Below are 18,471 nucleotides of genomic sequence, written 5' to 3'. Positions count from 1 at the left end.
CTGATATCCTGTATGTGGTCAACCTTACGACTGAGATTTGGTAACTGCAAAGGCATTCATTTCAATAATGTTCATGCTACATGCATTAACATGAAGAACTTGTTGTTCATTTAGATAAAATGAGCTTCTCTTAGAAAAAATAGTACATCACCAAGTCCAATTCTTAAACTTTAACTTGACAACTGACACAACCCACACATGTGATGCACTTGTCATGGTGAGGTTTTACCAATTATCAGATGTGGGAGTGTGATTCAGTGGGCTAATACACATTCTCCATGCACTTACAGTGCAGTGTGCAGCTGTTGCGTCTCCTTGAAGCCTTTCATTTTTTGGGGATTTTTAATGGTAAGCTCAAGCTGACCTCTAGCAATGCCCTGCGACTCAACTTTTGACCTGCAGCACCTCCAGAGGACTTGTAAAAAAACTGAGTGGAACAGATGGAAATTTTTTATGATTGGCTCTTCAAAGTCACCTTGACCCAACAACTGACATTCTAACTCATTTGTAACCTTTCATTTGCACTGCTTCACATTCATACAGATACTCCCACCTGGCAGCTGCCCAAAATAACCACAGTTTCTGAATGTAAACCACTGAGCAGCTCCCGTCAGCTGGGGTTAATCTCTTTGCTGAAAGGCCACAGTGACAGTATTTGTTAAGTAAAGGGGTGTTAACCTAGCCTGGCATTGCCAGACCCAATTCGCAAAACGCGAATGGGTCTGGACACGGACTGTGCATTTCCTCTTTTCCCGAGGGGCGGTGTCAGCGGTTGTCACTCAAAGTGCACGCAATTGGAATAACGGAAAACCAATCAGAGTAAACGAAACGTGTGATGTAGGCTAGCACAACGCCACTGTAAACAGACCAGCAAGCAAGTGCAGCGTGCAGCGGAGATGAGCTGTGATGATGTCTGGGAAACAGTGTTGCCGTCTTTGCGGATTTCCTCCTCACTGTGGACTCCGAGTTGCATGCCTGTGATTCCCAGCTTGGTTGCTTCCCTGACCTGCTCCTCCATGAGAGCAACTAGTGAAGAAACAACAATAGCCACTGGGTTTTCACTGAGTCCCATCTTTTTCCCGATCAATGGAGCCAGTTGATAAATTAAACTTTTACCAAACCCCGTAGGAAGGACGGTAAACACATCCTTTTTTCAATAAAAGCTTTCAGTGCAGCCGTTTGTTCTGCTTTTAGAGAAAATATACATTCCAGTTCGTTCAACACATTTACCATCGCAGTTTCAAAATCAGTAGCCATGTTGGTTGTTTACGAAATGCATTCACTCCGCTCCTTGTCCCTTCCTATTCTGATGACGTGATTTCAAATAGCCCGCTCCAAAGTAATAAAAGGTTGTGATTGGCCCAGTAAGCCAAAATTGATGCCAGAATTTGCGTTTATGATTCCATGGCCAGACTGATCTGCGGAGCGAAATAGAATATGAGTTCGCGAGATCAGGATGGTTTCACCAGGCTAGCGTTAACCATTCACTTACCAATTTTCACAAGTGGATCAAGAAATAAAACATTCCAGATACAAGTATTTAAATCACTTTAGAAAGCAGGCATTATGTAGGGAAACTCCTGAAACCTTTCAAAATCCAATTTTGTAACAAATTCTCACATTATTTTCTGTACAGAAAACCACTCACAAAGGCATTTTGATAATAAAACTCACCTTCAAGGTCATTCTGGGAGCAACTGGGTTCTCCGCTCAACCTCTTGAAAAGAGATCTCATCACCTTGGCACTGCCGAAGCGCTTAAAGCGGGCACGGACATTTTCATGGTACCACTCCAAAGTACCAATCTTGAGGATCCTGTTAAAGGAAATTGAAAAGGCAAAATTGGTACTAATGATTTCATACACAGATCATCAGTGTATTACCAGTAATTATGTGGTAATAAAACATTCCTACAACAGACACTGAATATGCCTTTTGTCATACAAAGCAAGAGCAAGACATTGTTGACTGCTATAGTGAGTTCAGGTTGAAGCATGAGATGCATAGCATGATATTTTCCAGACACTGGCTGAGTTCAGTGAAAGGGCTTTTCAGTGCTGAGCCACATCTGAGCAAACAACGGTATAATGGTTACATATGGAGCTGGAACGAGCTGGCTGTATTAAATTCTATTTTAAATACATGTAACTCATGTACTGCACATTAACAAATATTCAGACCTCAGTCGAGCTGCCAAGTCAGATCAAAGTGTTTGCCCACTAGCTGCTGAAAAGCTAACAAATGTATTGATTAAGTACTGTCATACTCACAAACACATCACCGAGTTTATTCTGGAACTATGTTACAGTGGGACTTTAAAGCATAGCTCAAGCATCTTTTGATTTAGCTTGTACTTTGCTTTCATTTTCTTTCAAAACTATTATCAAATTTCCATCAATAGCTTTGCGTTAGACCCACAGTGTGCAATGACATGGATAAACTACCAAACACCATGGTTTCATAGTTTTTTTAGTTTTCACAGATTACTTCACAAGAGAGGTTTGTTATAAAAATACAAGGCCAAGCTGTATAGCTGTGCAGCTCTCCAATAGAGTATTCATAAGCCAGTAAACCCTTCAATCCCACTGGTGACTGGTGTATAATTTTCAGTTTACTCATAGTGTGAAAACATTAGTTTTCATTCTTTTATCATGATTAAAGGCAGGTCAACAGAGATAACCAGTAAAGTTCTAAAGCCAAAGCCAAGGCCATCACAACTGTGTAGAACCACAAAGGCACAGATTAAAACATTGAATTTATGCATGTTTCTTCATGGAAGTAATAATAATAATAATAATAATGATAATGATAATAATAATAATAATAAACTTTATTTATATAGCACCTTTCAAGAGCATAAAAGTCACAAAGTGCTTTACAGAGGCAATAAAGCAAGAAATATACATATAGACATAAAACACAGTAAAGGGAGAAAATAGACAGAACATATAAAAGAAAAAAGAAAAATAAAATCAAACAAAGGCAAGTCTAAACAAATGGGTCTTTAGCTGCTTTTTGAAGGTGTCCACAGATCTTAAATTCAGTGGGAGAGAGTTCCAAAGTTTAGGTGCCACAACCTCAAAATCGCAGTCTCCTTTGGTTTTCAGCCTAGAACGAGGAACTACCAGCAGGCCCTGATCTGAGGACCTCAGAGACCTGCTGGTGACATAAGGCTGCAGTAGATCTCTAATGTAGGCCGGTGCCTGACCATGCAGAGCTCTATATGTGACCACAAGAATTTTAAATTGGATCCTAAATTTGATGGGGAGCCAGTGGAGAGCAATTAAAATTGGAGTCACATGAGACCTTTTGGGGGACCTGGTCAACAGTCTGGCAGCAGCGTTTTGGACTAGTTGTAGGCGATCCAGAGACGATTTGCTAAGGCAGGTAAAAAGAGAGTTGTAATAATCCAGGCGTGACGAAACAATCGCATGGATCAACATTTCCATCTCTGCTTGAGACGCAATGGGCCTGAGTTTGGCTATGTTCCTCAGCTGGAAAAAGCAAGAGCGGATCAATAACTTCACATGTTGGTCCAGAGTCAGAGCCTGGTCCACAGTGACACCAAGAATTTTTACAGATGATTTAACCATTGAGGTATGAAAACCTAGACCATCCTTGATCTTAGGGACAAGAAATAAGGATTTCTGTTTTATCAGAGTTAAGCTGCAAAAAGTTATTGGCCATCCAGTTTCTTATAGCTGTCACACAGTCATTTAGAGCTGACAGTATAGCAAGGTTGTGGGGTTTAAAGGAGGCATAAAGCTGAATATCATCTGCGTAGCAGTGATAAGAGATACCTTTAAACTGTTTTATTATTTGCCCAAGGAGAAGCATGTACAAGGCAAATAGAACTGGACCAAGGATCACCATCTTTTCCACAAAGAAAGACAGAAAATTGTTACATTCCTCATCAGAGAAAATTGGTACAGCAGGTGATGCAGGGGTAACAATATTACCAATAGTCTCAAATAACACTTTGGGATTACACCAATTATTAGACACAAGCCTGGAGAAATAAGCAGCTCTGGCATCCTTCGCTGCATTATTAAAAGACGCTAGAAGAACCCTTTCAAATAAAGATAGTGGACATGCAGTTGAATGGATTTCCATAAGCGCTCGACCCTTCAACAGTCTCTCTTCAGAGAGCGAATATTGTCATTTATCCAAGGAGAGGGCTTGATCAGGGGGCCTGCCTAGTTTTAATAGGAGCCACTTCATCCAGTACAGTAAGGCAGTGATCATTAAAGGAATGTACCAAGGTGTCAACGTCACTGTCCACTTCAGAGTCGAAGTAGAAGGCAGCAGAGAACTTTCCAGCAGAACGGTGGTTAAGGATGCGAGAGCTTATAATACGGAATCCAGATGAAAAGACAAATCAAATAAAATACAATTGTGATCAGTAATAAAAAGATCCTCAAGGGATAAAGAATCAATATTCAAACCTAAAATAAAAACAAGATCCAGAGTGTGCCCTCTATTGTGTGTAGGGCCTAATACATGCTGAGTAAGGTTAAAAGACTCTGTGATGTTAATAAAGCTTGAGGCAAAATTGTCTGAAACATCATCAACATGTATATTAAAATCACCAGCAATGATAAATCTGGATAGCTTAAGAATAGAGGCCAAGAAGTCAGTAAGTTCAGTCAAAATGAGCCATTTGGGCCAGGAGGACGGTAAATTAAAATACAGTAAAATGGATTTTTACGTCCAATTTTAATCATTTGAAGCTCAAAGGAAGAGAAAGACCCAGTGCTCACTGAGCGACATAAAAAGCGGCTCCTGAGCACCGCAGCAAGTCCTCCACCGCGGTCTGAGAGTCTGGGCGAGCTGATTAAAGTGTAGCCCTTCGGGCAGAGCTCAATGAGGGGGCCAAGTTCCATATTCCTCTGCCAGGTTTCCGTCAGGAAAAGAAAGTCCAAGTTTTTAGACAAGACAAAGTCGTTTAGCACAAACGATTTGTTCGCTATGGCGCGTGCATTAAGTAGCGCCATTTGAGGAGGTGAAGACTCCTCGCAGTCGGCGGGGGAAACCCGGGGCAAGGAGCGCAGATGACGCGCACTCCCTCCACCGCGCTGATGTATTCCCCACACCGGAGGGGCCGAGATCAGCTCCCCGGCCGAGTCAGGAAACACAGGTCGGAGAACGGAGAGTCTGACAGTCGCAGCCATCGATAAAGGGAGAGATCATTCCACGGAGTAAGGGGAAACATCAAGCCAAGGCTCATCAGAAGAGAACGGTGCCGTTTTCCAGCGACACCTCGCCTCCAGAGCCATCTTAGCTTTACCTGGACTCCGGCCCTTCTCCCTCTCCTTCTTCTGTACTTGCGAGAGCCTTGAAGCTGCAAACCACTGCGGGGAACGCTGGCAGCCACTGACACGAACGGAGGCGCCGAGGATTGCGGGTGACTACTCCAAGGAGTGGAAACACCATGATCCACCATGGATGCCCTGATGAACAGGAGAGTCTGGCAATCATACACCCGAGCAGCAAATCCATCGCTGACAAACAGTAGAATGAACAGAGCAATACAAAGAACAGGTAGGAGCCCACGGGAAAGCCGAGCAGCGGCAGAGCCAAACACAGGCGCCATCATACCCGGAAATGTGTTGTGTTTGTGTTGTGTTTAGGTCACAACCATGCAAGATGCTGAAGTGCCTTATTCACTTTAATGTGACCTCTGCAAGAGCAAGAGGGGGTTTGTAACATTTGTCCAGGCTAGATGTTATAGATGAGCACAACCATCTCTTTTGACATGTTGAGTTTAAATAAAAATCCAACACCACCACCCAAAAATAAAGAAAAAAGAAAAAAGGGGATGCATGATAATATCGACACGCCATTGTTACCGGCTGATATAAAATGAACATCATCTGCTGGTGGGCTATCATGATAAAAGTATGCATGTATAATATGACGTTAATTCCATTACAGAAGAGACTGGATGATCACTAAAATTAGGTGGGGAAAAATGTATCAATATTGGTATTGGTAAATGTTATATGTTGCCATATCGGATATTGGCAAAAAATCCAATATTGTGCATCCCGACACTTGTATCTTTCACACAGGACTTGGCACTTTCTGAATGGGTCTCAGATTTTTTGGTCAGATTTCTCATCTTTCAACCATGGTGCTGGCTTCACTTGGAATCACTACAAGTTTCATTTTTTTTTTAAATTTGTCATTTGCTACCTGGTCATGCGACAGGGATCGCACACCCAGCCCTGCTCCTTCTTGTTGTAAAGACTGCAGGACTTGCATATGTACAGCTGGCAGTCCAGACACTGACGCTTGCTGTTAACCAGGAACTTGAAGGGCTGGAGACATCGAATACAGTGTGATTCAGTCAGGCTGGTCTGGTTGCCCAGCAGCTCTCTCTTGGTGTCTTCTTTTTCAATCTTGGTCTTTAGTTCCCTGCAAAGACAAAACAAAGTTGTTCACTACATACAATACAGAAGTGTGTATAAGAATGATGACTCCAATTTATTGAGTCACAGGGTAATGTATTGTAGTTAATATGCAGAACTCAGAAAGCAAGAGAAAACATTTTACTGAAGAGCAGAGGAGGGACCAAGTCATTGTTTTGCAAGTCACAATTAGGTCTCAAGTCTTTGCACTCAAGTCCCACACTTTGAAGATAGTCACAAGTATTTTCAAGTCAAAAGGCTCAAATCCAAGTGAAGTTACGAGTCAAAGTTAAAGTCCAAGTTGAGTTGCAAGTCTTTTTTTATTTTGTCCAAGTCATGTCACTTTAGTCCATACCTTTGCCTAACGCCTGGGCCACACTGCCTGTGCATGTGCATCATGGAACCGCTTGTTTTTGTTTTTCGCACCAGTGTTAGGTTAGAGCAGTCACCATGCGCATGTGAGCAGGGCTGCTCAGGTGTGGTCTCACCTGCTTCTGCATGACACGCACAGTTTCAGAAAAAATAGATAGTGCAAATGTTTTTTTTATAATCATATTGACATTATACAAGCTTTCACTACAGTTTCAATGTCTTTATCTGTCACAGACATGAAAAAAGTTTTTCTGTTTGACTTAACGTTTCCTGTGTCCATTTCAAAATAAAAGCCCTATGACAACATTTCTGTCAACAGAATCATTTCATTTCAACACAAGGCTTTTTTTGGTGAAATATTTGCAGGACCATATTGACCATGACAATGCAGTGTCTTACAGAGCTCCATAAATGAGTGGCATACTAGTTATAAATTGTGGAAATACAGTAGTTATAGCAGCAGATAGCTCTGCAGCAGCTGAAAAGCGTCCTTTATTGACTTTCAAATAGGACCTGTTGCACTTACATGGCTTCATTGTGCCAATGTTACCCTCTGGTATGTACAGGTTAAACAAACACTGATAATTGTTTGCAAATCAACTTTGAGCAAGGTCTGTATTTGACATTGAAGCAGTGTTGATTACTGCAGGTCTACTGCTAACTATATCTTGCATATAGCACAGTAAATGTGGCTGTGACTCTGAAACAGAGAAACACTTACAATTTTGCTCAATGTGACTGCAGGAATAAGTTCTCAATAATCTTTTTAATTGTACATTTTGGGACAGGAAATTGTTTTGCAAAACTGTTTTGGGAGTTGAGACTGGCTTGAAACATGGTTTGGACACTGTTTATGATTAAACTCAGCCAGATTTGGTACCATCCTGCTTGCACAAAGACCAAAACAAAAACTTCTGCTCACTTTATTTGGCAACCAGCACAATGACTAAAAAGGCCACACAGAAACACTGAGCAGATGGATAAATCAGTGTTTGCCAAGAAATAGTTCCGCCACATATCTCCTCATAAAAACCACAAATGGTCATTTTTACATTTCCGTGAATGTATGGGTACATAAAATAAGGCAGTTTCTGGTGGATGTTTTTTTCCAGTTTTGGTCAGAGCCAGGTCAGCTGTTTCCATCTGACTTCAGTATTTAAGCTAGAAACAAAGCCAATAAACACATTTCCACAAAATATTAAACTAATATCTGTTCAGCTGAATAAAAAAAAACCTTATACCTTTTCATTATACAAAGATTTTATGAGTCAGAAAGCTGGCTGACAATTATGAGCAAAGAGATGGTCTTCAGCACATGGATGGCTTCTTTTTGGCAACTTTGTGTCAACATTGTGTCAGCCTTGTTACATGGGAAATGCAGTAAAGGCAGAGAAAAGCTGCAGTGCTTCTCCAGGAAACATTTAGTCCGCCTGCTACAAATAAAAAAAAAATCAAGACAGATTAGATCTTAACTGCCTCAAATAAGCAGATTGTTCCACTAAACAATCTCAGGAAAGACATGTTTACAGATCTTTTGAGTGACATTAGTGTTGGAATGTGTTTATTTTTATATTCTACTGAATTTACTTCTCTACAATATGTATCTACCTGGGCATAAGTGTGGCCTGTATATGCATTTACACATGCCTAAGTCTGTCATTTGGGCCCAGTCTCATTTCTTATTTGTACCCCTACCCCTTGTTTTCAAGTGCCCCTTTGCTCCTTGGACAGAGTTACAAGGGGGAGTAGTCTTCCCCTATGAAATGGGGTAACCCTTCAAGACCCTGATACATCATCTGTATCATCATTGTCATTGATGGCATTTACATAAACAGATGTGACTATGGCAATAACAGAATTATCACAATAATCTGATAGAAACAGAAAAGCAAGGGCACTTGTAATAAACTCATAACTTAAGCTTCATGCTGTCAATCACTTAAACAAATCATCTGATAAAACCGAATACTGCTTCATTACCAGGCCACTAACGATGCTCTGTCGGCTAACGTCAGCAACCTGTGCTTCTACCCTGCCAGTCTGCATTGATCTTAGAGGAGCAGTACCAAATGCAGCGACTTTACTGCTGGACTTAAGTTAAATTTCAGGCATCATATGCCATCTCAGGGGGATGTGACTGGGGAATGTGGGGGAAAAGTGGGAATGTGATAAACAAATCAGCAATAACAATCTAAAGATAGTTAGCTACTTTTATAGCTACCGAGACATCAGCATACAATCAACAATATCTTTGTTTTGCTTGTTATTAGACCGTATGTAAAGATGAATGACATGACAGCCCCAAAAGTGAAGCCAAAACATCTCAGTCATCTCCTAGTGGATGGCTGCATGTTCCCCTCCATGTTAGCAGATGTGACATGGGCCAAACTAAAAACTCAAAGTATATGTCAGTTTTTGTTTTTTTTTCCCTAAAGATGGTGTCTGTCATTTTAGGTAGTTATTTTCAGGTAAGTTATTTTCAGTTATTTTTTAAGTTTGGTTTTAACTAGTAATTTGATGTAAAGAAAGGGGCTTTGATGTCATGGTTAACAGATATGTGTGCCAATCGGTGTGCTTGCTGTCAGTGGGGCTGTTCTCCATTGATCAGTCAGGTGTATGGGGTGGAACTCAATACTGGCTGAGTTCGCGGCTGGGCAAACTCTGGCACCAAATAACATCAGCAGCACAAGATGGCAGCGGCCATATCTGGGATGTTTTGGCTTAATTTTTGTACCGAGGGAGGAAGTGGAGATGCATTGTCCATCTTTATATACAGTCTTTGGTTGTTATAAAAAAAAAACAACCATCAAATGTCGGAACAGCATTAAATTAAGATAACATGGTTATCATCATATAATTATTAAGAACATTCATTTGTCAGTTTTTTTGTTGCTTATTCGGCCATCTTACTGATGATTTCTCATGAAACTTGGTTCGGAGTGTGCCTCTGAACAATGACAGTTAGGAGGGCCATGTACCTCTATCACTTTGCCCTACCACTAGACCTGAGTGGCATCACTTCATGAATACTAGTTCTGTTAAGTCTGATACAAGGAAAAACAAAACCAAACAGATCTCCCTGGCTCTGTTGGTGGAAAAAAAGAGCAGTAAAAGGGTTTGGTTGTTTGGTGGTAGACAAGCTTTTGCTCAAGTTCTCACTAATGATGGGCTGTAATGAGTTTCTTAGCAACATACTTTACAATCTTGTTTTTACTTATTTCAGGAACATGTTCATTTTGAGTAATTATATTACAGTTAGAAAAGAAATCTATCCCAGCCTTTAATTTGTTTTCCTCTCTATAAATCAACACTTTGTTATTGTAGCCACACTTGGAGTTAGCTGAGGAGAAATGCAGAAAAGTCGCTCTCTTTCTTAGATTGTTCTCACTTCATTCATTTTAGTAATGTCTTTTGGGAATGACTAAAATTGAGGTCAATGATTACGTTTTTAAAATACTCTGTCTTCAGCTAATAACTATATCTGTGCATTTCAATGAGTGCTGTAATAACTTAGGACAAATGCTACTCAAGAACTTCAAGAAGCAAAGCAAAATCCTATTTAAACAAACCCATATTTCCTCTGCTCTGTCTGACTTGGCGACTCATTACACATGTGTTATTATGAATGATTGCTTTGAGACAGACTATTCTCTTAAGCAAAGTTTGGAGTAAACTTGTGCTGATTGTTGGAAAAGTAACAGCCTCATTCAGCGCTGTAAGATGCTGACGGTAGTGGAGGGGAAAAATTCAGATAACAAATCCCAAATGTCACACAGCGTGGGTGGAGTCTGGCAAAACACCCACCAAGGATGAGAAGATGCTTATTGTTTATTGAAGCTTTTTTTAGGCCATGCTTTTTAAATTATAGCCCAGATCATTGGGGATGAATTGGATACTCCATAAGAATCCCATAACCTTTTGCAGATACAGCTGCTGCTGGCCATTAGCGACGTGATTTAAACGTAATATCTGTTAAATCAGCCCTCGTCTGAAACATCAAATCCCACAGATCTGGTATACAAGATGGTCTTCTGTGGCTCAAGATGTGTGCTGTAGGCAACTTCCAAGCTTTCTAAGCAGCGATATATGGCTGGCATGGTCAAATATCAAAGAAAAGTGAGAGTGGTGCCCTCTGCAGGGTTGTCTAGGGTTTTTCAAGGTTTGCGGCAGAGTGACTGAAGGCTCTAGTGAGTGTTAAGAATTTTTGTCAAACTAAGATTTTGGTTCTTTGATTTTGCTGACAATTGTGTTGATGAGCTGGTCATGGCTTTGCACTCAATGTAAGAACAAATAAAATGTAATACAATGAAACATTAAAGCAGTATTAACTGATTTTTGGCCACTTGGGCACAACAAAACAAGCTGTAAATGCCATATTTACATAGGTTATTGTAACCTTATAAAGTTCAGCCAACATGTAAGCAAAAAGTTGCCTATTTACATATCCACAAGACATATTATATTTATACCTAGGTGCCATATATTTGCCTGTTAGCATTCATTTCGAACAGTGTATCTGGCCACCTGATGAATGTAAGTCCAACATTCACTCTCCTTTCGACTCTATTTTGATCTGAACAAACTTATGAGGAAAATGTCTGTTGGTGGGTTGGTGTTGAGAGGGTAGCGTTCAGCTGCTTTATTAGAGGTTTCTCACTGAAAACAGCTGCCTGCTCTCCGCGAAATCACACTTGTAAGAGAACTGAAACTAAGGCTGTGGGCTGAAAGACACTAAAATTAGAGGAACGTAAGCTAATACATACCTTAAGCTAATGCGTACAGACTGCCTGATATTGAATTTCTCTATATTTTCTTTACTACATTTAAGATGGCAAACATCTTATTTTGCATGCCCTGTTTGTTCTCTCTTTCTGTTTATGAGACCACAAATGAGACAAGCTACGAGAAAAGCTAAATTAGCTAGTTAGCACAACCTACCTCACTCCCCATCTAGGAGATTACTTCACTGGAGAGAGAGTGGGCTGTACCTCTGGAGACATACCTTCAGCTTGGCGGTAGCAACTAGAATTTAGCCAGCGCCGGGGGTCAAAGTGAGCTGGTGGCCAACGGCAGCATTTAGTCTAAGCTGTGCAGTGGCAGCAACAGAAAGTTTGCTGATCCTCCACTGGGGTTTACACTGGCTGCATTTGAGTAGAAACTAAAGGTCTGTGTCCTTTCCGGTCAGCTCCTACCACCACCACTATTTTTAGTGCGATTGTTTTGATCATGGGCTACCCCATGATTAAATTAGCCACATAAAGTTAGCCACAGTAGCTGTATGGGTAGTCGACATGGCATAATGAGAATAAACATGACTAAATGTGACATTAATCAAACTTTAATACAATAACAAAAGTGCTATTGTTTTGATTGAGAGACCCCAGTGGCAGGAATAACATATTGTGTGTGAGTAATCAATGCTGGGTTTAAACACTTGAGAAAAGCAAATGTTTGATAAGGAAGGAAGGAAATGGATTTTATCTGTTTCACAAGGATTTGCAACACTGTAGAATGCTCCCTTTCAGCATCAGTTTTTCTTTAATTTGTTTAGAAAGTGTACAACGTTTTGAGTCCAGGTTGGCTCCTCATCAGGTACAGAGGCATTTTGGACTCAGCACAAGGACCAAAGAGATGTGTGTGTGTGTGTGTGTTTTACACACTGACTGATGGAAATTGATTCAACCTGTTATAGGACCTGAAGGATACAGTGTGTTTTAGTGAGCAACATTTAATGTAAACATAACTTTTGTATGTTTATCAGAAAATCCCACAGGGAACCTTTAAGGTGAGAACTCACATTTATGGTCAGAAACTGTACAACAGCACTAGTGAGATTTCAAGGAGATCAGACTGCAATTTGTCTTAAATGAGATTGTTTTCTTTTCTTCTTCCATGATGTAAAAAGTAAAAAGTCTTAAAAAAAATCTTCATGATATAAAAAGTTGACATGACTAATTTTTTAGGCAGTTTTACCAAGTAATACACCAGAGAGTGTCCTCAAAATCCTCACTTTCCTGTTGTATTTGATTAAAAGCAGGTACTGCAGAGTTTATGCTTAACTGGCAAAGCTCAGGAATCCGGGTGCGGCAGCCAGACGTTCACTTACGCACAGACAGCTATGAAGACCAAAGTAGCTGAGTGTTCCCATACATGGTGATCTTCTCGCCATGTCTGTTCACACAAATCAATTCAACTTCCTGTGTCGGACATTCTTAACCGAGTTTGAGCTGCTGTGCTTATCTCAGTGTTTCATCTTAACATCATAATCTCATATTCTCCTCTTTGCCTCACTCTTATGTCAGTGCTAGCATTTAACATGTTACCATATACTCCATGGGGGAATGTGAGAATGAGAGAGAGAGTTAAAAAAGAGGGAGGCAGACACACTCTGGAACAGACACACACAGATGTTAGACAGAGAGAAAGACCCAGGAGCTGCATATTAGCTGTGTAGATAAGTTTCCATTTGAATTTCTTAAGACAGTTTTCAAATAGCCTATTAAAATAAAACTGTAATGTCATTTAATGAAGAAACCTGGGTTTGACTGTAGATTGATGGATAAACTAATTTTTCCACAAATTGTGCTTTTATATTCTGTGAAATCTTTCCTCACATGACTGTAAACTATCCGTTTCTGGCCCTAGCAAACATTAGTCACTTATAAATCTGCTGTAGCTTAACTTAATTTAGGTTTCCGTTTCAAAATTAAATACAGGTTATTTTCCATCTCTGTGCAGGAAGCTAAAGCCTTTCATTTGGAGTTCTGTTTGTGTCCATCTGATAAATGCAAATCCAATATTCACTCTTCATTTAGGGACTGGTCATTACTTCAGAGGGGGGTGGAGATGGTGCAAAGAGGGGGAGGCAAATCAAAAATTTTTTAAAGGAGAAGTCTGGTATTCTGCACCACTCTATTTCATCATAAACAACCCAGAAATGGGGCTCAAAGTGCAAAATACCGGGGTTCTCCTTTAAGCACAGACGAGGGGCTTATGTTTTTTTTTTGGCTTAGGGAAGGGATATACAACTTTAAACGTCTGTATTCTGGAATTATTATTTTTTCAGCAGATTTAAAAACAAAATATGCCCTCCACACCTACCAGTTTGGAAGGCATGTTTTCTTTAAAAACTGCCAAAATTACACTGTTTATCATAGCCAAAATCTGTATGAATTATCAATGGATTTTAAAATGTCTGAGGATCCCTGGACACTTCATGTGTGACAAATGCTTTCATCAGAGAAAAAAAAACATAATCAAACCTAGGCTTAAAATGGTGGTATTTCATCAAAATCTTCTTATTCTGCGTGTCATTACCAATTTGGGCAAAAATAAACTGTTTGTACGAACTTACCAAGATGCATGACAAGAGTGAAAATCCAAACAAACAAACAAACACAAAAAAAGAAAGCCCTCACACCCCAGCCTTCCCCCTCCTCTGATAAGAAAAGAACAGTCCCTTAGCTCTTTGTTGTTGTCCTGCAAAAAATACCAGCTCTTTAATTGCTAAATGTTTACCAGCCTGTTACCAACTTTGTCTGTCTTTTGTCTGATGCTGTGCAGGTAGTGTACAATGTAAACAATGCTGATGAAAGCAGCGAGAGTGAACCAAGCAGCAACCTGAAGCCAATGCAGATACCAAAACTGCAGTTCCTCTAATGACCACTTGAGGCTAGCACCAGAAACAAGTCTGCGTGTTAAAATGGCAACTTTAAAGCAGAAATAAACATGTTTACATCTTGATGGCTTTGGTCTCTGGAGCTATTTTATCAATTTATGAAAACTGTGTGGGGTTGGATATTTATATAACTCCCTGTTCACATTTTATTAAGGCTTAAAGTTACACATAATTAAGGGTTGGCCACCTTGAGTGACAAGCTGTTTGCGAGATGTCACCACAGTCTGTGAGTCACATCCACCCCTCACTCCTCCTCAGCTCCACCCTCTCATCCAAATCAGTTTTGGCTACAAAAATCCAAGATGGCAACAACCAAAATGCTGAACTCGGGGCTTCAGAATGGAAGTCCACAAACGGATGTCATGGTGGCTTTGTCCATTATTTTATAAAGTCTGTGGAGTGCACCTAAAACAGTAATCTATAGTGGGCTCGTACAAGTTGTCTGTGATTTATTGTTGATATAGCAATATTGATCATAGTTGCTTTGAAGGTGCATTTATCAATGTTTTTTTCTTCACTAGGGGGCAGCAGAGCAAGCTAAAATAACTTTATTATCACCTAATAGTTGTTATGATGAGCATATTAGATAATTGTTTATCCATGGGTTTGTCACAATGAGTGAGTCCTTTCACATTACACAGTCATTTGATTCATGTGCAGCTTTAGAGTTCAATATTTTAGCCACAATAAAGAGTAGTTAGAAAGTCTTTTGCTGTTAATGCATGGTAAACTTCAGGTTGACATTTCTGCCTGGGCTATGATTATGAATTTGCTTCACATTGAATTATGTTAGGATTTGTAAAACCTTGCAGCAAAAAGGAAAATATTTGTTGAGAGAATTTTAATATAAATCAAACCTATAAGTACAGGAAGAAGATTTTGAAAACACACTTCACAGAAAAAATATAACACTTCTGTCATGCAGTGTAAAGCAAAACAAAGTCTAAATCATTGCCAAAATAAGCTTTTTCATTTTATAATCCAACATATGTGGTTTCACAAGATTTAGGCGTGGCAGTTTTATATGTAAACCACATGAAGATCTGTGCCTATTTATAGATTGCAGAGGCCATGGATGAAAACAGCAGTTGCCTCAGCAGCAAACAATGGCTCATTGGAACGGAAAACAAATAGCTAGAGACGAACCTTGGCAGGGACTGCAACGTAAGTGGTTGAAATGGAAGGAAACTGTTGTCCAGTATTTGTCAGGAAGGTCACAAACACAAACAAACCTGCATGGCACTAATAATGAAAACACATGCCAGCCTCTTGATTGGTAAATCTTCAAAAATAAAGAGCATGAAAATGCACAATGACAAAAATAACCTGGTCTTTACAACCAAAGTCTGACTCTGTCTGTCCATTTCCTCCTTGGCATATGCAGGCTGGGGGAAAATGTTCTTGGAAGGGTCGTTTTATCATGCACATGCAGACACACAAAGGCACTGTGTTTAACAGAGAATGGAAAATATGGAAATATGGGAAATTTTCTGAATGACTTCAAAAAGTGGCTCAAAGTCTGGACCATTTTAATGCAGCTCAGATGAGATATGTGGCCCAAAAACACTGAGAAGTATAACTTCAAGCATTTTATTCTTGGAGATCATAATACTGTATAAATAAGCAAGAAATCAATTTGTCTTAGAAAGCCACCTTGGAAAAATGGTCTTCAGAGTAATACAAATTATTCATGTTTGAGCCCACAAGAAAAGATTTGTTAGATCAAGGTAGACCTTAGTAAAGAAGTTTGCTTTATTGGAGGTCCTGCACACCCACACAGGTGTTTTCAATGACTCCGACAGATAAGACTTCCAATCTGGTGAAAATTGGATAGAGCTATTTAAAAATAGTGTGATGTCTCCAAACTACAGTACAGGCCAAAAGTTTGGACACACCTTCTCATTCAATGCGTTTTCTTTATTTTCATGACTATTTACATTGTAGATTCTCACTGAAGGCATCAAAACTATGAATGAACACATGTGGAGTTATGTACTTAACAAAAAAAGGTGAAATAACTGAAAACATGTTTTATATTCTAGTTTCTTCAAAATAGCCACCCTTTGCTCTGATTACTGCCTTGCACACTCTTGGCATTCTCTCCATGAGCTTCAAGAGGTAGTCACCTGAAATGGTTTTCCAACAGTCTTGAAGGAGTTCCCAGAGGTGTTTAGCACTTGTTGGCCCCTTTGCCTTCACTCTGCGGTCCAGCTCACCCCAAACTATCTCGATTGGGTTCAGGTCCGGTGACTGTGGAGGCCAGGTCATCTGCCGCAGCACTCCATCACTCTCCTTCTTGGTCAAATAGCCCTTACACAGCCTGGAGGTGTGTTTGGGGTCATTGTCCTGTTGAAAAATAAATGATCGTCCAACTAAACGCAAACCGGATGGGATGGCATGTCGCTGCAGGATGCTGTGGTAGCCATGCTGGTTCAGTGTGCCTTCAATTTTGAATAAATCCCCAACAGTGTCACCAGCAAAACACCCCCACACCATCACACCTCCTCCTCCATGCTTCACAGTGGGAACCAGGCATGTGGAATCCATCCGTTCACCTTTTCTGCGTCTCACAAAGACACGGCAGTTGGAACCAAAGATCTCAAATTTGGACTCATCAGACCAAAGCACAGATTTCCACTGGTCTAATGTCCTTGTGTTTCTTGGCCCAAACAAATCTCTTCTGCTTGTTGCCTCTCCTTAGCAGTGGTTTCCTAGCAGCTATTTGACCATGAAGGCCTGATTCGCGCAGTCTCCTCTTAACAGTTGTTCTAGAGATGGGTCTGCTGCTAGAACTCTGTGTGGCATTCATCTGGTCTCTGATCTGAGCTGCTGTTAACTTGCGATTTCTGAGGCTGGTGACTCGGATGAACTTATCCTCAGAAGCAGAGGTGACTCTTGGTCTTCCTTTCCTGGGTCAGTCCTCATGTGTGCCAGTTTCGTTGTAGCGCTTGATGGTTTTTGCGACTCCACTTGGGGACACATTTAAAGTTTTAGCAATTTTCCGGACTGACTGACCTTCATTTCTTAAAGTAATGATGGCCACTCGTTTTTCTTTAGTTAGCTGATTGGTTCTTGCCATAATATGAATTTTAACAGTTGTCCAATAGGGCTGTCGGCTGTGTATTAACCTGACTTCTGCACAACACAACTGATGGTCCCAACCCCATTGATAAAGCAAGAAATTCCACTAATTAACCCTGATAAGGCACACCTGTGAAGTGGAAAACCATTTCAGGTGACTACCTCTTGAAGCTCATGGAGAGAATGCCAAGAGTGTGCAAAGCAGTAATCAGAGCAAAGGGTGGCTATTTTGAAGAAACTAGAATATAAAACATGTTTTCAGTTATTTCACCTTTTTTTGTTAAGTACATAACTCCACATGTGTTTATTCATAGTTTTGATGCCTTCAGTGAGAATCTACAATGTAAATAGTCATGAAAATAAAGAAAACGCATTGAATGAGAAGGTGTGTCCAAACTTTTGGCCTGTACTGTATGTATGAAGGAGATGTCAATCCAGAACAGCTTTGACACACCCACACAGTCTTTTAGTGGAAACACCTGTGTGTGGGTCTAGGCAACTGCTTAAACTGAAAGGAGAAGGGCGTCAACATAGTTTCTGCGTTATTACCAAACCATGACATCCTGTCTTGACACCCTGTCTTGAAGCCCTGTGTCCAAATCCAGTATTAATATCTTGATTATTTCAGTTTATATTAAGCTTATGTGGTGTCTATTCCTAAATAAATCACAAACTAACGATTACACAGGAAACTTGGACAATATAAAATGAAGGTGCCAAATGTAATCTGGGGGACGGGTGACATGTGAGCAGAGTCAATAGGAGTCTGTGGCGCATTTTTACCTCAGGGTCACTTTGGCCAATCATGCCCTGATTGTAAAAACTTTGAGGCGTACCAGAAGAGACTGATTCGAGATACACATAGCAGGTGTAAATCTTGCTTTAAAAACGTGCTGCTTAATGTTTTCTTCATTTTTTGGACTATCCACGT

The 18,471-nt window shown here is 40.3% G+C and overlaps 1 protein-coding gene across 5 annotated transcripts in view; it reads right to left on the bottom strand.

Moving 5' to 3' along the window:
- mlphb (melanophilin b) overlaps positions 1-18,471 on the bottom strand; it is a 63,010-nt gene that overhangs the window by 33,070 nt on the left and 11,469 nt on the right. For all 5 annotated transcript variants that reach the window (XM_033617446.2, XM_078174282.1, XM_078174283.1 and 2 more), the window contains exons 3-4: positions 6,195-6,416; positions 1,675-1,814 (exon numbers count right to left, since the gene is read on the bottom strand). In XM_033617446.2, coding sequence (XP_033473337.2) covers positions 1,675-1,814; positions 6,195-6,416 — 362 coding nt within the window. The remainder of the gene's footprint in view (positions 1-1,674; positions 1,815-6,194; positions 6,417-18,471) is intronic.

Source organism: Epinephelus lanceolatus, chromosome 14, assembly GCF_041903045.1.
Source record: "Epinephelus lanceolatus isolate andai-2023 chromosome 14, ASM4190304v1, whole genome shotgun sequence".
Lineage (NCBI taxonomy): Eukaryota > Metazoa > Chordata > Actinopteri > Perciformes > Serranidae > Epinephelus > Epinephelus lanceolatus.
Note: the sequence above shows the minus strand (reverse complement) of the source record. Positions and strands in the feature narration are given on the sequence as shown.